Source organism: Sylvia atricapilla, chromosome 13, assembly GCF_009819655.1.
Source record: "Sylvia atricapilla isolate bSylAtr1 chromosome 13, bSylAtr1.pri, whole genome shotgun sequence".
NCBI lineage: Eukaryota > Metazoa > Chordata > Aves > Passeriformes > Sylviidae > Sylvia > Sylvia atricapilla.
In genome coordinates, this window is record NC_089152.1 from 1,496,059 (window position 1) to 1,519,617 (window position 23,559).

The window sequence follows — 23,559 nt, forward strand, 5'->3', positions numbered from 1 at the left end:
AAGGGGAGCAGCAGAGCCAGAATCGTGGATCTCTTGGAGGACAAAGGAGTTTAATCAGTGGCTTTTCTATCCCACTTATTAGTGGCTTTTTAATCCCACTTCCCAACTGGATAAATCCCACAGGTGACTGGAGAAACGGGCTCTGGGGTAGCAGGAGTGAATCCAGCTCAACTCCAGGCCCAGAACAGCTGGGAAATGCAATGTTGGGATTTGAGGGATTTAAACTCCTGCTGGGAGCTCATCTTGGAGACTCCCATCCATATAATGGTCTTAGATAAGAGTCTGTCGGTGGCATTCATCCACAAGAGGCATTTGGCATGGAAATAACAACTTGCAGCATGGTTTTCCAGAGGAAAATCACCAGGAGAACTGCTTGGCATTCTGGATTTGCCTTTTTGTTGCATGTAATGCCATCACCCAATTTGTTGGCACAAACTGCTATGTAATAAAATCAGTACTAGATGTGTTAAGTGGCATTATTTAAAAAGAAAAAATACCTTCAAGGCTTTGATTCATCCTTGTCTCTTCCACAAAGAAATCCATAAAGAAATTAAATACTCTCACATTTACCTCACGTGCTGGAATTCCCCAAAACCTTTCCCCTTTTGGGGCAGCACCCAAGGATTAAGGAGTTGGTGCTTTTGAATCCAGAATCCAGGACTGATATGGATTAAAGGCTGCGATAGAACAAATGAATGACAGAACAGTGGCCTATAATTCATTGGTAAATGAACATTTGAAGCATAATGGAGAAATAAAAGGAGATAAATATTTAAATGGGCCCAAGACTAACAAGAATATGGCAGACAATATGGCATAATTACTCCTTCTAACACTTCCCAGCGACTTTGCAGTCTTATTTACCTTGAGTAAGAAATGTTTGGAGGAATTTTTCCCATGTAGGGAATCGTTTCTCATTGACTGGCTGTACGTGCTGTGCTAAAAGGCCCGGCAGCTCCTGGGAGATCTTCACCAAAGCTAGCTCCTGCAGAAACAAATTAAATAGAACCACAAGCAATTTTACTACAGAAATGAAAACTGCTTGTGGGGTGATTAAAAACCAGGCCTCCAACAGGCACAAAAAAAAAAAAAAAAATGTGGTTACTGTTTACCCACAGTCAGGAAGCCTTTTTTAATTTTTCTGCTTGGTCTTCTTCCCTCCTCCTGCAAACTGTCCTTCTCTGAAAGCCAATCCTCCCCTCCTCAGCACTGCATCTCTTGCATTATAATTTATATCAATAATTGGATCTGGCATTTGAAAATGCCTGGTACTTGGTAACTGCTTTGGGATCAATAGCAGCAGTCAATAACTTGTACATTGCTTGTATTTTGAAGCAGCATATTGAAATAGTCACATATGCCAGCAATAGTTTCATTGGTTCTGTGTTTAAGCTCTTCTATCAACCCAAATATCCTTTAGCTAGGAAAAAAAAAATAGGAATAATCAAGCAAAAGCATTTCTAAAGCAGGAGATATCCTTTTAAATCTCTAAAATATCTGTGACAAACTCCCAAGTGCCTGTGTCTTTGGTGGAATTTGATTAGTCACTCCACAGCTAAAGCAGCTTTTTTTTTCCTAGTTTTAAATTCTTTATTATCACACACACAGCCCAGCCCCATTAAATACAGCAAGTAACTGCTCTGCTTTTACTGCTCCCCAAAGCCCCAGAAGAACAGGAGCATATAAAGTGCAAGGACCCTGACTGGATTGCTTCAGGCTCCTTTTCTTGCTGCTTCACGAGCCTCCCCCTGCTCCCCTGGGGCTCTTTCCTCTCTTCTCCATCCCGTCTCCTCAGCACCCCGTGCTGCAGCAAGGACCAGCCCTCCTCTGATCCTGCCACAGTCCTCAGCCACAACCACTTCATCTCAGGCTCTGGAGGAACATGAGGAAACCTTACGGCTGACAGCTAAGAAAAGCAAATAAAAAATTAAAGCTGTTTTGGTTTTTTTTTTTTTTTTTTTTTTTTTTTCTGGAGCAATGAGTTTGTAGGGATGGGCTTTGTCATGGAGCACGTGGATGTAAAGCGACCAAAAATGGAAATTCAAAATGACTTCACTGTGATTTTCTTAGCAGAACGAGGAGGATGGAGCAATGATTAGAGTCACTGGATGGTTTGGGTGGGAAGGGAACTTAAATTCCATCCAGTCCCATCCCTGCCACAGGCAGGGACACCTTCCACCATCCCAGGCTGCTCCAAGCCCCGTCCAACCTTGGACATCTCCAGGGATGGGGCAGCCACAGCTTCTCTGGACTATTGGGGAATCTGGGATTAACTCTGCATGCAGGAAAACTGGATAAATCCTGCTCCTGGCTGCAGCCACCTTGAGACTTCAGGAAAGGGATTTTCCACCTCAGCTGCCCAGTCATGAAAAAGGGGACAATTGCTGTCCCTGCCTCACATGAGGGGAAAAATACCTTAAAAATATTGAGGTGCTTAGATGGTGGTGCTGATATGGGACAGGTGGGCTCCAATCACATAATAAGGAGAAAAGGATGTTCCTGACTCAAAAAGTATCACCAGAAAAGGGGTTAAAAATGGTTTTAGTCAGTAGATCAATACACTAAGCAAAAACAAAGGAGCACATGAAACATGAGCTCCAAGCTCAGAATTTACCCAACTTCAGCTCTTTACCCTGCTCATTTCCTCAGGATTTGAAGGAGGAATTTTGGTTTTGGATGGCTCAGCTGACTGAAACAGCAGAGCAGTGAGCAAATATCCATTGGCCTTGTGTGGGTTTGTGTTTGTGCTGAATTATTGCTGAGCCAACAAGGCACAGGCTGAGGTGGCTCATGAAAATCCCCGTGGCTTTGGAGAGAGGATGTGAGCCGTGATGGATGTGCTGGAACTGCTGCCCCACAAATCAGTTCACAGCTGGCAGTGCATCCAGCAACACCTCTGTCACTCCCATCTCATCCCTGAGACCTGCTGACTATGGCTGTTGAGCAATTTAAACAGAAATATAAAAATCAAACAAAGCAAGAGGTGTGCAGTGGCTGCCTGAAAGATTTTGATAAATCACAGGAAAAAAAAAAAAAAAACCAAACCAAAATCTCTGCTGGATGTGGAGGCATTTGGGAGTGCTGTGCCCAAGCTTGTGTGAGTAACAATTAAACTGGGACACAACTTTCCAGTGTAACAATTCCCAGCTGGTTTTCCTTTCACACAGAGCTGGAGGAGCCTCCGTGGCTGGGGAAGAAACCTCCCTAAACTGGCTGCAAAATCAGGCAGAACTTTTTCACGGGGCTTTTTCTCTGCCTTTTGAAAGTTCTTTCTTGCCCATCTAAGGCGTGGCTGCTTGAGGCTGATAAATCATGGAATCCTGGAATGGTTTGGGTTAGGAGGGAATTTAAATCCCATCCCATTCCACCTCTTCCATGGGCAGAGACACTTCCCACTATCCCAGGTTCCAACCTGGCCTTCCAGGGACACTTCCAGGGATCCAGGGGCAGCCACAGCCCTGGAGAGTGTGAAGGATGTGAGCACCCAACCTGACAGAAACAGAATTAGGATTTTGAACAAATAATCAATTCGAGAATATTTGACACACTTTCCCCTGAGCTCCAGGCACGTGGCAGTGCTTTGAACAATGCCTGGGCAATGAAGGTGTTCACCCTTGAAGGATCAGCACCTGGAATTCTGGTTGGAGGGTTTTTTTGGTTTTTTTTTTTTTTTTTTTTTTTGCAACTGTAAGCTCTAAAAAGGCAATAATCCTGATTATAGGGAGTTTTAGTAGGCAAATTCAAGCCTGCATCCAACATTCACTCATGGAGTCAAACCTTTTAAAAGGATCAGTGCTCAGCTGGCTAATTTCATTTAAATTGGACAGTATCTCCAGCAGAGCCTACCAATGTTTTATCTCTTGATGTGGCCCCAAACAATCCAGGACCACAGGCTCAACAGAAACAGGGAGCATTTGCTCAAATCTTGCAGCTGATGTTTCTTACTAGCAGCAAAAATGGGCAGCCCAAATATTGTTTACATCGTGTGGAAATCTTTACATCTCTCCAAATTGGGTTTGCACCTTTTTATAACAATGAAGGAGCAGAAAAAATAAAATAAAAATAAAATAAAATAAAATAAAATAAAATAAAATAAAATATTACAGTCTTTTTCTCACTAAATGAGAAATAATTTCTCACCCTTCTGCAAGATGAATTTTGAAAGGTTTTCTTAGGCAGCTGAAACAAAAAATTAGGACCAAGCGTGGCAGATGTTGAAGGCAGTGGTGGGAAATCTGCTGGAGACAGAGCAGTCAGCAAAGAAAAGCCTGTTGAGAAGAGAAATAAATAAATAGGAAGAAGAAATAGAACCAGGAAGAAAGATTTGGGGAAAGAAAGAGGCTGCAGAGCAGGATGCCTAAGAGCCAGGGCTTTTTAGCTAAAAACCAGATGGAAAGGAAATTATTTAGACCTTGCAAGCAAATAGGGTGAAGAAAGGAACTCCAAATAAGTAAAGCTGAGTGGGCCAGAGAGGAATAAAATCAGCAGAGAGCTCCTGAGCAATGCAAAGTGCCACGATGCTGCAGTCAATGGAGCTGTGGCAATTTATGCCACTTGGATGGCACAATGACAATCCTACCATTTAAAAGTACACCCTTTCTCTTGTGCTCAGTGGAGCTGGGCTAACTCAGTCCAATCTGGACGGGAATTGGTCCAGCCCAGCTCATTCTGATGTTGTCAGTGACACCAGCAACCATGGAAGAAGCCAGTGACTGCTGCCCAAATAACTGCCATTACTTCCTATTTTGCAAATTCAACTGATTGGACACCTTTTTTTTTGTTTGTTTCCTAATTCAGATAGGTCCACCCTGGCCAGAAGCACAGTGTACCACAGTGCACAGAATAAATGGACAGATCTACAAAACCAGGAATAGCTGTGGAAGCAACACACTGAGCACCCTCTATCTACTCAAAGTTTGCCACCTGATTTAAAGTCTGAGCTTTTCCCTGGTAACTGCATTATTCTTAAAATTAAAAAAAGTGCCAATTTTGCCTTCCCCAGAGCAGGAAAAGCATGTTCTGAGCTCGGGACCCATCATGGCAAACAGCCGTCATTACCGCCTCACACAAATGTTTTTCCTATGTAAAATTGCTTTGTAAAATATTTGCTCCATCTGCTGAAAGGAGCAAAGACAATTTTCCCTGATAGCTAATGGCCCATTTCAGCTGCCTGGCATTGAGTGGGATGCTGAACACAGAGCTCAGAAAAAATCCTGCACTTCCCTGGGCTCATAGTCGCTCGGAGCCGGACACGGGGCCGGGATTGCTCCCACTCGAGGGGGGTTTTGTGGGGGCTGAGGCACATCTGCCACGCTTCAATAAACCCCACAAACAGCCCTTTTGCCAGACTCCCAGCACAAGGAGCTGAGTTCCCTTTCAAACCTCGAGCCCTTCAAGTGCTGTTCCTTTTTTCACACCACATGGGGCCACGCTTCTCCGGCCGGCTTCGAGCTGCGCGCTGAAGGTTTGGGTACAGAAATATCAAGCACTTCTTTTAATTCTAAATTCAACCAGAGACACACACACACACAAAAAAAAAAAAACCCACAAAACCCCCTGTGCCCTGCTCCAAACCCCCTCCCAACTGCTCCTTTCATTGTGCACTTTTCCTATTTCCCATCCATTGAAAAGCACGTGTTTACGCTGTGCCCTGAACTACTTCAACATCTGCTAACAGACCAATAAAAAATAAATAAACCAGGATTGTTTAGGAAGAGAGATCCTTCCTATTCCCTGCAAACACTCCGGAGCTGGCAGCAGCAATTTGCTGCCAGATCCCTGCTCGGAGAACAATCTATGGCAGGGAAAATCAAAAGATCGAATCTGTGCTGCCAAAATTCAGGCAGAAAAAGGATTTTCAAAGCGCTGTGAACTCCTCAAAGAATTCTGCTTGTTTAGCCGCTGATTGTTAATTTAAGATTAGGATGATTTTATTAGTTAGTTTGCTCTCTAATCCAAATAAAGATTCTAAATCGTGGCTTTTGTAAGGTGCATCCTGCCTGTCAAGGTTCCCCACATCCTCCTTCAGAGCAAAGCAAATATAATTGTCATGGTCTTCAAAAAATCTCTTTTGGAAACAATAATCATATATTTATTTTAAAGGCAGCATTTGTAAATTCAGGACACTGGGATGTTAATTCTCATAGAAAATGAGATCAGGAATATTTGAAGGCATTTTCCTGTATTTTACAGAGATTTCTGCAAGTGCATTTTCCTGGATTTCAGTGAGATTTCTGCAAGTGCACAAACAATTCTGATGCTCTCAGATGAAAATTATTTTCCCAAATAATTGAGTTTTCTCTGTTTCAATCTCTATAAATTTACCACACTTCTGTGGCTTGCTCTCCTTTCTGGTTTGTATCTCCAAACAAAATATTCTAATGAATTCCAAAAATGAGGTTTCAGAAAGGAAAAAAACCTTCTATAGAAAACCCACCGTCACTTCCCAGGAATTTTATGGAAATTGCTGTAATGCTAGAGGAATCGTCAGACAAAACCTGCATTGTTTTTCACAAACAACACACACTTAAACTCCCTTTATTCCCAGACTTGCCTATGTGTTACTTTTTGGATTTTAGCAAAACAAACATTTTTAAAATAATCCAAGCAGGCATTTTATTGGCTGCACCAACATTAAGGCATTTCAGATTTCTTTAGTGCTCTTGCTTTATCCTCTCCTTCCCCACTGTTATTGCTACAAACTGGCACTTAAATTCAATTGATTCAAAATATTCTGGATCCATATGGCCTCAAACCCTGGAGCTGAAGTTCTGATATTGCCTCACTGCTGTTTTCTAGCATTTGCCTCTCCTCCAGTCCCCAGATGGTGGAAGTAACATTTAAACCTCCTTTTCCTCTGCCTTGTACAATAGACCTTGGCACCATTTCAACTGTTTACTCCGGTAATTAACAGCACTGATACCACAACAATTACAACTCCTACAATCTTAGCACAATAATGCTATGAATTAGTGAGAGCTAATGGCTGGAAGGTATAGTGGTTCCAGACTGCGAGATCTGTGCATTTTTCGAATAAAATAAAAGGTAGGAACAGCACGCTGGCGGTAGACAATGATTACCTAGTAATTAGTTTACACAAAGCTTCCTATTTAATGGCAAAACGCTGTAATTAACGCGTGACAGAAAATCAAAGGGTACTTTGTAAGCATATGAAAAATTAACACTGCAGGCCTATAGCTTTATGTACTGATTAGGAGCATATTAAATCAATAGGACACACAGCCCAACAGCTTGCAGAGCCCCTGCTTGTGGTTCAGGGATGATATCCTGCATTTCAGCGAGCCCAGGGACACAATCCTGGCTTTGTTTCACCTCACATTTGCTCATCACGGGCAGATAATCTTAATAAACGAAGGATTGTTAGTGAATATTTCAGTTTTTTGGAATAACTGCTGTGCTCACGCTAAGAAACCTCCACAGCGCTGCTCCTTTCCATCACTGAGCTCTTCCTGAAGTCTTTGGGCTCCGCTTCTCTCCCTGTTAAACATGATATCAGTGAGAAGAAACGTTTGAAATGCATTTTCCTGGGGATCTGTCAGAGCTTCTGGCCCTCTTCAGGCTGGAAAAATACCACACCTGCAATTCCACGTGCTCCTTCAGAACCCCCTCCGTGGGCTTTGGGTGTTACACGGAGATCAATTCATAAAAAAGTCAGGAAGAAAAGCAGTGTTAAGGAAGCTCTGTGTTCAAAGGAGGTCAGAAAGGAGGGTGCTGGCAGTGGCAGGTTTCTGAAATTACATTTTTTGATGGATTGGCTTTATCCTGATTTCTTTGCAAACACATCCTACCCTGAATTCCTGGAGTCAGTGAAGAAATAAGCTGTGGAAACTCCAGGTAGTGCACAGAATTCATCCAAGCAGAACACAATCTGCTCCCCACTATTCCTGATTCCCAGCTAATCCCAAAATTCATCTCTTACTTAGTACAGGAGTTTGAACAGCTGACCCAAAAATGGTTCATTTAAAGGAACATCCAGCATTTTGCATTCCTATTTTCCAACAGCAATCAATGCAAAATCCTGCAAGCAGCATCCAAATCTTGTTTTAGGTGATTCAGACCAAAAGTTGCCCAGATTTTGTCACCTTTGGAAAAGATTCTGATTTCCTCATTGTAATAAATTAACTGAATTATAGCCTGTAAGGAAAAGAGAGACAAAAATCCTCTGACTCAACTGGAGGAGTAAAATTCAAATATTTTTCTAGCAGGGGCTGCCCAAGTGCATGAAATCCCTTTTTTTCCCCCTGTGACAGATATTTAATGGAGAGTTTTGAAATGGTTGTGTAGCTATCATCAGTTTTAAGGGCTTATTCAGAGAGTATTTGTTGCTTGTTTTTCTCTGTCTTGTTCTATCCCTGGATTTTCAGCTCTTCTTTATCCCTTCTTTTTTTTTGTCTCCAGCCTGATCTTTGTTATTTTTTCAGACTTGCTGCTAGATAAACTCACATCATGTTGTTGGTCCTGGTGGTTAATTAAGTCACAGGGTAATAAAAGATCATTCTAAAATTAATTTCAGTAGTAATTTAATCTAGTGATTTACTACAACTCCAGAGTTATACAGGAGGATGGGATCCTGCAGTCCTGTGTTATTCATATCAAAGGGAATTGTTAAAAGAAGAAAAATGGCAAAGCCAACAGGAAGGTGATGTTCTCTTTGCCCTAAAATGGAAGAGCTTTGGGGAGTTTTAGTTTTAAGAAAAAGGAAAATCTGAAGACAGAGTGAGCCAATCCATTCCTTGGATACTCTCCCAGCCTCCAACAAGTCAGAATCCCTCAAAGCCAGAGACTGTGCCACCAATAATGAGAATTTTCCATGAATTTAGGGTCTCCCAGCAAGTGTCCATAAAAGTCTGGGTGAGATTTTCTGGAATCTGAGCTGCTGGCTTTGAGCAGGAGTGAGATGCCACATCTTAATAAGGCTTATGGGTATCTTTATCTAGATATTCCAAACAATTACTCACTTACTCTTACAGCAGCAAAACCACTTTTTGTGCTACGCATGGACTAACTGAAGCTTGAATTAGTACAGAAAACCTGCAGATGTTAAAAACTAATTTATTTGTTCCCTACAATCATCATTCACCCTACAAGATACAATTAATCTGATAAGGAGACTCAGCATTATTAAAGTTTTTTTGGTGCACAACTGATGTTCTTTTTCCATTCTGGAAGATGTCTCCACAAACAATCCCACAAGTGCCAAATGTCCAGCAGCTCTCTGGATTCTGGGATTCTCAGGATGAAATTTCTCTGCTGACAGGCTCGAGCAGTGCACAGGAGGCTGAGGGACTTTTTGCAGTTTATGAATTCAACCCTTCCTGCAGTTGCAAATTAATTGTTCCGATAACTCAGAGGCTGCATTAAGTTAACAAGGTGAAATCCATCCATAATCCTGTCGGGCACTTGGGGTCTGCCCCAATGTTGCATTTGCAGTGAGGAATCGAAAATCAGCCTCATTTTTAGCTGGAACAGATTTTTTACACAGTTCAAACTCACCAAGTCCATTATTTTTAATCTGTTGCCTACTCCACGCCACTGAGGAAAATCTGGGTGGCGTGTCTTGAACTGCTATGCAAATGACGCTATTTGTAAGTATTACCATAATTTAGTGCTTACAGTCATGTTCTCATTTCTAATAATTCCGTTCCAGAATGGAGAGGCTTTTCACTGTGCTCCTAGCCTGCAGGATAGTCTTTCATCAAGAAGCTGAATTTTTTTAATAACCTGCCAGCCTCCGTTTGTGTGTGGCAGCCGCCGCCGTGACACGACGTCTTCATTATCAAAGGAACCAGGTCCCCGCACTGCACCGGGACATTAAAGCACAAACTCCTGCTTTGATGTTTAAATGTGGATCATTACAATGGCGTTTCCCTGACAAAGGAGCCTTTTAATCCTCTGCTCTCCGTGCTGAGGCTCGGGGAGGCTGCAATTCCTCCTTTCAGAAGAGGGTAAACGTTCCAGGCGTTTCAAAACAGCAGCGAGTTCCACGCTTTGGAATCGCAGAAAGGTTGGGATGGGGAAGGGTTTTCAGGATCATCCCATGGGTATGGACACCTTCCACCATCCCAGGCTGCTCCAAGCCCCGTCCAGCCTCTCCTTGGACACTTCAGGGGTGAGGAACCCAGAGCTCCTCTGGACAAGACTCTGCCAAAAGCCACTTCAGCATTGGCCTGGATTTCTCTGCTGGCTCCGGGAAATGAGATCCAAGTCGTTATTCCAGGTGTAATTCCCAACTTCCAACATGTGTTTGTATTTAAGGGCTTCTCCACTGGTTTTATCCGAGCTCGAGGTGGATGGAGTAAAAAGGAAAACCAAAGGAAGTCACAGCTCACTGTGGCCTTCATGCAGAAGGAGTTAGGAAAAGAATTAAAAAGGCACAGGAACAGGGAATTGCCACTGATATCAGGGATTTAGACCAGCAAAGACCTGGAGCTGGTCACTCCTGCTTCTGTCCTGACTCAGGTGCTGGGAGCAGGACCTGGACACATCCTGAGCTTTGTGTCCCACTGGGATGGATTTCCAGGGCTCTGCTTCCATCCTGCCTGACTTGCAGATCAGAGAAATTATCCCTCCAGCTCTGTATCAGGAGCTCTGTTTTATAATGGGGAATTGTTTTGTATCTGTCAAACGCAGCAGAACCGTAATCAGCCCAATTTGAAATTTTAATATACAATATAATTCAATCAACCCCAAATTTCAAACCCGTTTTGATTGAATTAAAAAAAAATCAGAGGAGCTATAACGAGTAGTTTATGTAAATGAAACAATTTTTCTGGATACATTCCTTCTGGCTTTAAAACCATTACATTAGGAATGAATTTGGCAAGATATAGAGAAATATCAAATGCTTATTGAAATTAACGCATTTAAATACCAATGAATATTTAAACTACAAATAGTCCTTGGAATGCCAGAATAATGAAGTGTGGTTTCATATGGATTTTTCTGCAGTTAAAATGTATCATCTTCCAGCCTCTCAGGGATTCTCAGGAATCCAGGAGTGCCTGAGTTCATCCTCTAATGTTAGTTAGATTTTTATAGATGGCTCTCCTTACCTAAACACCCCTGGAAATGAAACTTGCAGGACTTTAATGATCACCAAGACCTCAAGTGTTGTCTCAAACAGGTTTAAAAGTTATTAGTGAGGCAAAACATCCAGGAAAAAAAAAAAAAACAACTCCATAGCTAAAAAAACAATCAGTTTGTATGATTTCAAATTAGTGGTGTTCAGCTGTTTTAATCCCAATCCATCTTTGTTTCAATAATTCCAAATTTCTGTGTGGAGATTGGGCTGTGCTGCCCATGAACTTTCCTTTATATGTCCCCATGTGAGCTATAAAAAAAAAAAATGCATAAAATTTATAGCAAAAAATGCATAAACCCTGCCCATTATTGCCCAGGAAGTGTTAGGACACAACTCATCCCACAGTTGGCTGCCAGGCATTCCTCTGTATTTTGGAATATTTCCCTGTTTTATTTGAATTACTGCTGCCTGCTGCTTTGTGAAGCTGGGCTGGGCTGTGACATCAACATTTACCTCCAAATGAAGCCTCAGGGAGGAGATTCCCAGCCAGGAGGGAACAGGAAAGAGCCAAGACAACGAAGAAGATGCAGTTCTGTTACTCACACGAGCCTGGCTGTCTCTCCACCCCTCTGGGCTGTGTCCCTGCCGTTCCCTCAGGATCCAGGGGTGGCATTCCAGGTGGGAAATGACATCACAGAAGGCAGTGCCGTTTCCCCCACGCTCATCATCCACCTTGAAGAGCCAGCGCTGCACTTCCAGATGCTCCAGGACGAGGTGGCCGAGGGCATGGAGCAGCTGCAGAGCAGGGACACAAAATCCTGTGCACTGGGACAGCACCAAAGTGCTCCTCAGGCTTCCAGCTCCCAGAGACTTGGGCTTTATTTCTAAAATTTCCTTTTCCTAAAATCTCATTTTTTCTAAAATTTCATTTCATATTTCTAAATTCCATTTTAGAAACCACATTTCTTTTCTAACTAGGGTTTCATCTTCTCAGAGGTGTTGGTGCTGTCACAGCTGCTTGGGGATGGATTGAAAGGAACTTTTGAAGACTCCAAGGCCTTCATCCCTGTTTTCTGCACAGGGGAATTTGCCTGCCCAGGTGTTTGGTTCTTTTTTTGTCTGAGGTTTTGGATCACCAGAACTGCTCCCTAAACGTTTGTGACAGGGAACAACGTGGGATGGACGATGCTATTTGCAAAAATGTGCCAGGGTAACACCAGCCAAAACAGCTGGGAAATTTTCCTACTGGAGAGTGCATTCCGTGGTTATAAATGCATGGAGGAGGAACCAGGCAGGCTTTATAAAAATGCTAATTATTTATTTGTGTATGTACACAGATTTAAATGGCTTTCAAATGCCTTTTGCCCAGCTGGTGCAGGATGCAATTAGCTTCTTAGAAACTGCAAATGACTTTGAACCTGGTGAAAGTATTCTCAGATCTTGTTGCATTGGCTGGAGTCTTCTACATTTTACAGAGTAATTTGAGGGATTTTTGTTCCCTTTTTTTTTTTTTTTTTTTTTTTTTTTTTTAAGATTGACCTAAAATACAATTACATGTGTTCCATTTGTGGCTTTTGAGAATCACATAAATGTGTTTTTCTTGAGGGCTCCCCCTACAGTAATGAAAAGGATCAATAATCCTGTAAGGACTGTACCAATCACAAAGAATTATGTGCTATCTTTAAGTGAAAATTGAATTGTGCTTTACCATGGTGTCACCTCCCTTTGATTATTTAACCTAAAATGTCAATATTTCATACCAGCAAACAACAGAAGGAGAAATTCCATAACCCTGTAGGATGAACCAGAAGTATTGTTAAATAATTTACGTGAATCAAATAAATCAAACAGCTGTTTTGCAGGTCATTGATCATATATTTATTTCATCTACTGGAGGAGCTGCAATGGATTTGTGTAGCTTAGATTGCTCCGTGCTAAAGGTGATTAATAAAAACCAAAGCAATGTGAAAAGCCTCTTGAAGAAGCAGGAGCACCTACAGAAAACCTTAGCAATGATTATTTTCCTGGATGAGAGGAGTAACACCACCATAAAAATGGTGGGGTTTTGAATAAATACTTAGAGGTATCATTGCAAATTGCAAAATGAGCTTAGAGAGTAAAATACTGAGGAACTGGCTGCAAAATAAACACGTACAATGGAAGTACAGGAACCTCTGGTGCATGGTAATTTTAGTTCAACAGGACTTTGTTATTTTCCTACCAAAGAAGAGACATGAATGTACAAACTAAAACTGCAAAGATGAGCAGAGAGCCTCGGTTGGAACAGGCTGATTGAGGAGATTTCTTCCCCTTAGAAAAGGTTTTTGGAAAATGTGCCTCTTCAGTTCCTGGTAAAATGGATTTATTTCATGACTTCAGCCATGAGGCAGCAGCACAAACTGTCTCAAATGTTGGACTGAACACGTTGATATCCTCAAGCCCATGAAGAACCCCAAAGTAATTGTGTTTCTTCCTGCCTTGGGCACAAACTGCATTTAATTCAGCCAAAAAAGGACCCAAGCTCACCCAAGACTTGATCAAACCCAGGAGGGTTTGGGAGTTACTACTGGAAAAATAGTTGGGAGTTACTATTGGAAAAATAATCCAGCATCCAGAGAAAAAAAACTGCTATGACTGTCAAAGGTCAGTTTAAAAAGGCAAAAAAAAAAGGCAAAAAAGAGCAACAGGGCTTTAAGTAAAGTCCCTAAATGGGCCACAAAAATCAAATCCCAGCCAAGACAATGCAGGTTTAATATTTACAATATAAAACTATTATTCACTGTGAAAAGTCTCCACTGCACTGCAGCATTTTCAGAAACACTGAACACACTGTACAGTAATTAGAATTATTATGGATTTAAACCTGACTTGAACAGGTTTGGGACTAATATTTCTCGATTATTAATTATTATTCCAGAACTACCACTTTTGTAGCATTGGAGCTAATATATCTATCTATGTGTTTAATAATTAATATTCACAGTATAAATCACTATTAATTGCTGAGAGTCTCATCAATGGAGTGACACAAATGCTCACCTGCTCCCTGCTGTGGATGTCCCACTCTCCAGGAGGGGTTGGCACTCCAGCACTGGCAAAGATCCTCTTGCTGCCTGACTTGGTGCTGTAGAGCTGAGCCACTGCTGGCTCAGAGCCCAAAAGTGGCACCTGGAGCTCGTCAGCCACAGCCAAATCATCCAGGTGAGGAAGTCCCCCAACCAGGTAAGCATCTCTGCCCTGCAGCAGAACCTGCAGCCTCTGCAGTGTCCTGGGGCTGTACTTGAGCACAGTGGCCAGGCACAGATGATGCTCCTGTAAAAAACCAGAACATTTATTCTTAGAAAAAGGGTTTTTTTTTGGAGGGGTTTTATTCTTTTTGTGTTTTTTTTTTTTTTTCTTTTTTTTTCCTCCTCCTCCTGGTTCCTAACGTTGCCCACAATAAATGCATTATTAATAGCAGGCTGGGTTATGACCTATCCTGTAGCTTAGCAGTTTAAATTGATAAAAGCTGTTGGGGTGAGGCTCCATAATCGTGCACATCTTTAGTGGGTTGGGAATGGCCTCATTGGGAATAGAACTAATTACTCCACATCTGTATTTATTTGATCCATGTGGAATTATCCTTCTGTCAGTCGGCAGAGAGGCTGGTGGCCTTTGGATAACAGTGATTCATCTCAGCAACACTCCTGGCATGGTTTAACTCCAGAGCTCCTAAAAATCAATACAAAAAATGAAGAACCCACCCTCCCTATAGCAGGGAATGTATTTCACATACAGTGCAGGGGTATTTGAAGGGATTCTCTGAGAATAAAACACTCTGATTTACAAAAGCTTCCAGTGCTTACAGTAAATTACTGGAGATGCAGATTTCCATTCCATAGGGGCTCTGATAGCTGATCTCAAGGACCACTTAAGGAGAAGGGAGCTGTTTTGTAGTAGTTTTTTTTTTTTTGCTTAAAATACAAGGGTTCCAACTTTTTGGAAGGAATTTCTCATTTCTTTAAAATAAAAATAATCTATTGCTGAACAAGCAGCTCATGGCATATCCTGTAAGCTCTGAATTTAAATGAAGAATATCACTCATGGCAGGTGAAACTTCAAAAATGTTTTAAATAACACATCCCATGCATGGTCTGCATATATTCCAATTATTCTCCCAAAAATATACACTGAGGATGAGACAGGGATGGAGAAATGGCACAAGAGAAATCCACTGCAATAAAGAGTCATGAACAAATTTTAATCCCAACAAGAAGAAAATCATCTTTCTACTGAGATTCCATCTCCTTTAGGCCTCTGTGAGAAACTATCCCTATATTTTCAGGATAACGTAAATCCTGGATTTGCCAGGGATTTCCAGCACTGAAGAACACAGAATATTTTCCTTCCAAGTCCTGGATGTTCCTTGCCAGGGACTGAAGTAGAAATCCTGATTTCATGGCTTGGATAGGAAGGATGATGCTGGAAAACAACACAAGGAATCTCCTTCTGTCAGCCCCTTGGTGCTTCCTCACTTCAACCACAGCTCCAAAAAGTGCCCAAATCTCTCTGTAAAGGAGCTGGACACGCTGCAAGGACAGCAGGAATGGGACACTCCCCAAAGTTCCAGCAGAAAAAAAGGGAATTACAGAAGTTTAAGGCTGAAAAGAACAACAAACACGTTACCTGGAGCCCTTTTCCTTGCATCAGTTTTAAAGATTTAAAGTTAAACATTTAAAGTTCTTGATCCATGGGTTTTCCCTTTACCTGAGCACTGGTCCAAAAGCAGGGGGCTGCTCCATTCCAGAGTTCTGGATGCAGGGAACAGGATCCACTCCCAGCCTGGGGCCAGAGGGGCGTTGTAGGGAGGGGATTTGCTTTGTGTCCCTCAATAATGGATTTTACAGTTAATTAAGGAGGTCGGGCTGTAAAAGCTGCTTCATTCCTGCTTTTTGAGAGTGCTAGAGCTGCTGCCAGGAGATATGGAAGTGTGAGGGCAAAGCAGAACTGAGGGATTCCAGCAGGAACGGGGAACATGGAATTAACCAAAGCTCTTGGCTCTCAAACCTGTTGGTTTTTGTTTTGTTTTCAGCTTCCCAAGATCCCAGATGCGACCTTGGCATCAGGATCAGCAGGAGAGCAAAGCTGCCTCCACACCTCCAGTGGAGGATCAGGGCCAGTTGTGCCTTTTCCACACATTTCCCTTGCATCCACTTCCACCAAATGAGCTGGGGAAACGTGCCAGGCTGATTTGTGCTTCTGGAATTGCTAAAAGGAGCCCTCTGAAGTGGCCTTCAAGCCACACTTTCATTGATTGGGAATAAATTTCGATCCATTAGGTGCAATAAAAGCTCTTTATTCAATAACCCAGGAGAAAGATCCTTTAAAAGAACCTATAAAGCTCAAAGCCTTACACAGCCCAAAATGGTCACTGAAGCCAAGGGATGACCAGGAGCAGCTCTGAGCAGATTCCTTTCCACACAGAGGAGATATTAATGAAAAATATGAATTATTATATGGCAAAGAACAGATGTTTAATGAAAACAAGGTAGATTTGGCCAATTAAAAAGTGTATGGCACTGAAGAGCCAGGGGTTACCTCAACCTGGTTCACCTAAAATCTGCTGTTGCCCATTCTCCTGACAGATTTTGGCATTAATACATAGCTGGGAGTCACTATTGGAAAAACAACCCAACATCCAGAGAAAACACCTGCTATGAATGTCAAAGTGCAATTTAAAAAGAAAAAAAAATAGCAAAACCAGCAGCAGGGCTTCAAGCAAAGTCCCAAAATGTGCCACAAAGTTTGAGACAAATCAAATCCCAGCCAAGACACTGTAGGTTTAATAGTTACAACACAAAACTATTATTCACTGTGAAAGGCCTCCACTGCACTGCAGCATTTTCAGAAACACTGAACACACTGGACAATAATTAGAACATGGATTTAAACCTGACTTGATGGGTTTGGACCTAATATTTCTCTATTATTAATTATTATTCTGGAACTTATCCCTTTTGTATTACTGGAGCTAATACTTATGTATTATTCTGATCTGTTTGAAACTCCTATTTCTGTATTATTACCTAATTTTGTTTAAGCCTTGCTCTTTAAGGAGCTCTGCACTGGACTGAGTTGCAAGAACCACTGCAAACACAGGGATGATTGAATGCTGGGCTAGCCAGAGCTAAAGTTTTGAGTAATAAGAATGGTTTATTGCTATGATTTGCTTAGAGATATAAATCTATCAAGTTCCCAGTCCCAAGCACAGAGTCAGAAGGGACAAGAGCCTACAAATAGCCAATCTAGGACTATCTCAAGCAAGTCCATAAAGCTAAACCAGAATATTTATTTCCAATGCTCTAACTAGTAGTCTAATCAGTAAAGCCCTTAAACTTGCAATAATATTTCACTGATGTGTACCAGAGCGTTGCAAGTTATAAAATTTCCAATTTAATTTTACTGCATCCCTCAAGCTGTAGTAATTAGGAGACAAACTCACGGGGAAGCTGTTTATAGCTTCAGGGGTGAGAATTTTGAACCTGTCCTGCAGGTCAGCCATGTCCTCAGGGTTCCCAGATCTAACAGCTGCCTGCAGACCCAGGAGTTTATGGTAATACTGCAGTAACTCCTCACTCAGAGCAAGGGGGCAGATGTAGATGACGTCCACGTTGGCATCTGAAACAAAAAGGGGCACACAGTGATCACTGCTGGGAGAAAGGTACAACATTCCCATCCCAGCATTCCTGTCCCTCTGCTCACCAACAGCTTTCCTACAAAATAATAATTTAAAAAAAGCACTGGGAGGAAATAAAAATGAGGTTTAATTCCCAAATCTTAGTGCTTTTTTTAGCTGGGTTTCAGCATTTCCCTGAAGACAGGTCAGGGAGCCAAAGGAAGAGCTGCTTCCTGGGATTCAATCTGCACAACATATTGGGGGCAGGATTTGGGAAGTGGTGCAGGGGGATTTCTGAGCCCAGCTCCCAGAGACATCAATGGGAATTGAGCTGCCTGAAAAACACATCCCATCAGAGGCAGTAAATGATAAAAACTGAGCCATTCAGTTGAGGAAGCTGAGGAAATTGCAATTTTCTACGCTGCCTGGATTTTCCACGGGGCTCTTCCCACCCCTGTGCTGTCCACACAAAAGCTCCCACTGGGGTATCATTAATAACCAGGGGCAGCACCGTGAGGAAATCTGCTTTTCCTCATGGAAAACAGCTTGGACTCATGGGCTGTGTCCACACAGAGGGAAAAAAAAAAAAAATCTGCGTCCACACAGAGGAAAAAAAAAAAATCTGTGTCCACACAGAGGAAAAAAAAAATCTGTAATACAGGCAGTTTTGAAAAAATTTTAACCACTCTGTTCTGCTGAAATATTAATGTTAATAGACGAGCTAATGAATTAATGGGCCTTGAAGCATTAATAGGCAAAGAGCACTCCAAGATTTTGATCCCAATCAGTGGGAAGCCTTTCATTGTTTTATTGTGCACAAGTGCCAGGGATAAGTGCTTAGTCCATGGAATGACTGCAGCAAAGCAAGGATTGGATAAGGAAACCAAATGTGAGGAATAAGAGATCCCATTGCTTGACTTTGTTCTGCCAGAGCTGCAGGGAAATAATCCACATTAAAAATGTGAGGCCAGAACTCACATTTAGTACATAAAGTACCACAGAGCCCACGAGCAGAGTCTTTATATAATTATTCACCAGCTAACTTTTAAAAATAACTAATAGGAGAGTTCAGCACCATCCACCAGTCAACACTCCTGTGAAAAACTGACAACTCAAGTGAATTTGGGGGATAAAAAGCTGCAGCACATTTAACTGCCCTATAAAGAGAGATAAAGTCTCCTCAGGACACAGTGGGGCTCCAGGGACAGCTTCACTCACAGGAGGTCACAAGCAGCATGGAAATCCTCTGCTTTGCTAAAGAAAAACCAAACCAAAATGGAAAATCTCAGTGCTCCTCTGCCAGGCACAGGTAAAGCACTGATCCAGTTCATAATTCAGTTCATATTTCACTAGTTTCTGTCTTCCTCGTGGTCTGTTTTGCAGCAGAACCAATTGTCATGTTCAGAAATGAGGAAAAAAATAAATCTGTTTAATGTGTGACTTTGTCCCTTTAAGTTTCTATCATGTAAGAGCCAAAAAAAAAATCCACATTCAAAAATGAAAAAAATAAAACAGTACAGTGGAAAAACCCCCAATATTAGTGCCTAGATAATATATAAATGCAATTACATTATTATTTTAGGCAACTGTAAATTTCTGGGTCTAATATATTTTTGTTCCAAACTTACTAAATGGCATTTATAAAATAATCATGATCCTGAAATATACATGAATCATGTAAAATATGTCATTCCAGGGAGCCAATGGAGTTTGGTCACTGCTAAATAATATCCTTCCCTGCTTTGCTTAAAAGAAGCCTGTGAGTGAAAAAAAAAAAAAAAAACAAAAAAAAAACCCACAACAAAAACCCACAACTTTTTAAACAGATGCCTTTTGCCTCATTTGCTGATTTAAAAGGAAAAAAAAATAAAACTGGTTTAAATAAGGGCTTGGTCTTTTGCAGCACATCTTTCTCTCCCTGTGAGCAGTGACAGAATGAGCTCCCTCATTTTTACAACACTGAACATTTTGTGCTGCTCAGCAGGTCACAGGATGAAGCTGCTGTACCTTTAGCACAGAGGTACCAGCAAGCAGCAGGATTTTTTTTTTTTTAATGGATAAAAAACAGCCAGGAAATGGCACAATTCCTTCTCTGGGCTCTATATTTAATATTCATTAAAAAAATTAAAAAAAAAAAAAAAAAAAGAAAAGAAAAAGAAAGTCCTTGTGTTGTTTTCTTTCACTCTGGTTGTTTCTTTTTTCACTCTGGTTGGGGGGTTTTTCTGCACTCTGGTTATTTTTTTCTTCATTCTGGTTTTTGTTTTTTTTTTCCACTCTTTCTTGCATTATTCCATCTGGGGGGAATAATCAAGAGGCAGGAACTGATCACATACCCAGGATGTCACAGAGCCTCCCCATCTGCAGGTTCTGCTGGAGAGGGAGATCAGGGATGTGCTCACGGATGTGCTGGGGATAGCCTGGAAAACAAGGAAAACCCCCCTCAAACAGCAGTCAAAAAAAACCCTGGGACAGACTTGGGGGAAAAAAAAATCATCAAATTTCTAGATTTGAAAAAGCTGAAAAAAATTCCCTATTTCAAATTCCCCAGCGCTCATGGCAGCGTTTTTCTGAATTTACTTTTATTACTGATTTAACTTCCACGTTTTCCTGTCATTTTAAATACAGACCTGAATGTTACAGCCCTGCAGAGTTTTCTAATTTAACCATGCAGACCATTTTGTTGGGAGCCTTTCATGTTGCTGGATTAAATTTTTTTTTTTTGTAAACACTGAAGAAGAAAAAAAAAAAATTGAAATAAAAATGACACCATCATTAAGCAAGAATCCTGGTAATTTTGTCCTTCACACAGATAAAAGGCACCAAAGGCACTTCATTAAGGAGATGTCTCAGTGCTACCTGCTCACTTTGTTGCAGAGGAAAGGTGAGTGACAGCCTGTCTGAGCCTGGATTCTCTCTTTGCAGGTCACAATCCCAGCTGATTCCAAGCTCACGTTCAAAAAAGACTGCAGGAGATGACAGCAGCACTGTAACTATAATTCTTCAGCCTGTAATTTTCAAATTGGTGTCATTTAAAAGGAATTGTGGTGTCTGTGCAAAGAGCCACAAACTCCACTGTCAGTTACCACCAGTGATGTGAATTGGTGAATCCAGCAGGATTTAATCCCAATATTCAGTGTTTGGCATAAAAACTTGACTGAGCCAGCAACAAGATCCTTATATTTTCAATATATCTGCACCTGGAAAATCATCAGAAATTCAGGGAGGGCTTAATTTGGCTAAAATCTGCTCAGTATTTCAATGCTTTCATGTAGAAAACAGCAAAGTGGAGATTTCAGGCTCATTACAAAGAGAATTCTTACAAGTGATCAGCATTCTAAGGTGCTGTGGCAATAGCAGTTTGCACACAGAATGTGAGGAAACACAGAGAAATTAAAATTACCAGTTTAATTTTGGGTCATTTCTTACCAAACTTACACACTGCAGTCAGCACAGTGGCACCGAGGCACCTGGAGAACTCATCTAAGTAAAATATATTGATTTTATTTTATTTTTTACGCCTCTAGTATTAAGCTACGTTAATTAGAAAAAAGCTTGCTCGGAGTATTTAAACTTCAGTCTCAAGGCTTCATTTTGTTCTCTCACCCAGTTTTAAGGCACTAAAAATGCTGCCTAGTTTTTTCAAACCATTTAAATGTCAGCCTCAGAATGTAGCTGATTTCCTTACCCTAAACTGTTCTCTTGAAAACACTGAGTTTTAAAAAATGGGCCAAAAAATACCATGCAAATATCACTTGGAAAACCAGGAATTATTTGAAAGGAATAACCAAGTGGCAATTAAATAAGTTAAAATTTGCATTTTGCTCTGCTGGCATGCTGCAGAGCCATTGCAGCACTGTACTTTTCACAGGGAGGTTAATAAAACATCTTAAGCCACGATATATTAATTTCCACTGGCATGACCCCATTAGATTTAATGAGGAATATTCACTGCTGGTGAATCTTTGCCCTCCCAGTGGACAGGATGAACCACATTCCTCCTGATCCACCTTGAACATTCCAAACTCCACCACTGGACACCTGGGAAAGCTGATTAAAGGGTTAATATTCCTTTTCTTCCAGTTTTAACAAAATTCAAATTAAATTTAATATATTATCAGAGCTTGCATGTTCCAGTGCATCTGTGCCATCAGCTCTGGTTCCTGATCCTGCCTCCAGCCTGGGGAAGAAATTCCAAATGGTGGCTGGAATTTGGGATGTGGACAAAGGGACACTTGGGAATGGGATTGGGGTTTGCATTCACGGCTCCAAAGTGCAGGGAAGTGCTAAAACATGAGGAATTAATTTGTCCCCTTTTCAACCTCAGCCATGACCTAAACCACCCTTTAATTGACATTTCCTTAATAAATTCTGCTCATCTCCAAGTGGCTTCTCCCAACAAAGAATCCTCCAAGGCTCCTTGGAGGAAAGGAACAGCAGAGAGGGGGACAGGACGTGCAGGAAAATGAGCTGGGATCAGTCCCCTTGTGCTCCCCAGGAGCTGGGACAGCTCGAGGAATCAATCCCCAAGGTTTCATAAATCAAACTGAATTGTTCTCTCTGTACTTGGCACACTTTTGTGGCAGTAAATCTGATTTAAAGCTTCAAATTCATTTCTCCTCGCTCTGCCTGACAACAGTCCTTAAATACTGGGATCTACTTGGGGTTGGTTTGTTTTTTTAGCTATCCTAGAAATTCCAAGTTTTTGTCTGGGTGAAATAAATGGAACCATTTGCTCCTCCCAGCAGTACAATTTAAGCCTTTCACTCTTCCTTTTCCTGGATTATTTCCAGAAACTTGACATGAAGCTGAAACTGTTGTGAAATGAGAAAATCACCCTCTTGGTTCTCTCACCATTTCTTGGAATTCCACCTGCAAGGGAATTAAAATCACACTCGGATTTGTCCCAAATGCTGAAATCAAGGACACTGAGCAGAGAATTTCAGGTTTTATTTCTGATTCACAAAACTGAACAGAGAAATCACTGAGTATCATCAAACTTTGTGTCTTCTTGTTTATCTGCTCTGTCCCAAATTTTGTAGCTTAAAAATTTGTTTATAGTTGCAAAAGGCAGTAAGAAAATAAAAAATACTGCTGAAATCAGCTGGCATTTTGCATATTTTGTCCTTTCTGACTGAGCCAAATGTTTGTTGTTTAAATTTTCCAGCTTCTTCCAAGTCTACTTCAATAATTCTTAATTCAAAAATAACAAATGTGCCAGAGCAGAATAATTCAACATACAAAATTTCTATTGTTAAATTTCAGAGGTTTTTAGTGTAGGGATTTTATGTTTTCACCTTTTAAAATTTTAAGTATCAGCTCTTCTTAAAATTAGATAAAACCAAAATGGCTCAGTGTTAATATTTTTTTGTTTTGTTTCTCAAAATCAGTCTAAATTTTAACATTTCAAAAGAAGAAAAAAGAAAACCCAAATATTTCCATTACATTTTAATAAACTTACCAAGCTTTAATCCATGTAAAATCCCTCTGGAAAACTAGAAATATCCAGATATAGCTGCATGTAATAAAAACAAGCAGGAATAACTCTCCCAAACAGCACTTTCAAATCCCTCTTTTAAAGGGAATAAATTTATATGTTTTTAAAAATATTTTAACCTACTTAAATAGGTTTTTTAATTTTAAAAAAACCACCTGCACTCAAATTAACTTTCTTACTTTTTTCTTCCTTATTAAGGAGAAGATTCCATTCAAATCCTCCATCTCCAAATTCCTGTATTTACAGCACAAGACTCTGTAAATCCTGGTACAGAATCAGGGCCTGGGCTCCCTGTGAAGTGCTGAATAAAGTGGAATTTCCCTGGAGTTTCACCATTTACTTAAGAGGTTGAAATCATTTAAAAAACTT

The 23,559-nt window shown here is 41.0% G+C and overlaps 1 protein-coding gene across 1 annotated transcript in view; it reads right to left on the reverse strand.

Annotated features, from left to right (window-relative positions):
- IQCH (IQ motif containing H) overlaps positions 1-23,559 on the reverse strand; it is a 50,605-nt gene that overhangs the window by 12,268 nt on the left and 14,778 nt on the right. Inside the window, exons 11-15 of the mRNA XM_066328196.1 lie at positions 20,030-20,113; positions 17,523-17,698; positions 14,081-14,353; positions 11,645-11,836; positions 865-985 (exon numbers count right to left, since the gene is read on the reverse strand). Coding sequence (XP_066184293.1) covers positions 865-985; positions 11,645-11,836; positions 14,081-14,353; positions 17,523-17,698; positions 20,030-20,113 — 846 coding nt within the window. The remainder of the gene's footprint in view (positions 1-864; positions 986-11,644; positions 11,837-14,080; positions 14,354-17,522; positions 17,699-20,029; positions 20,114-23,559) is intronic.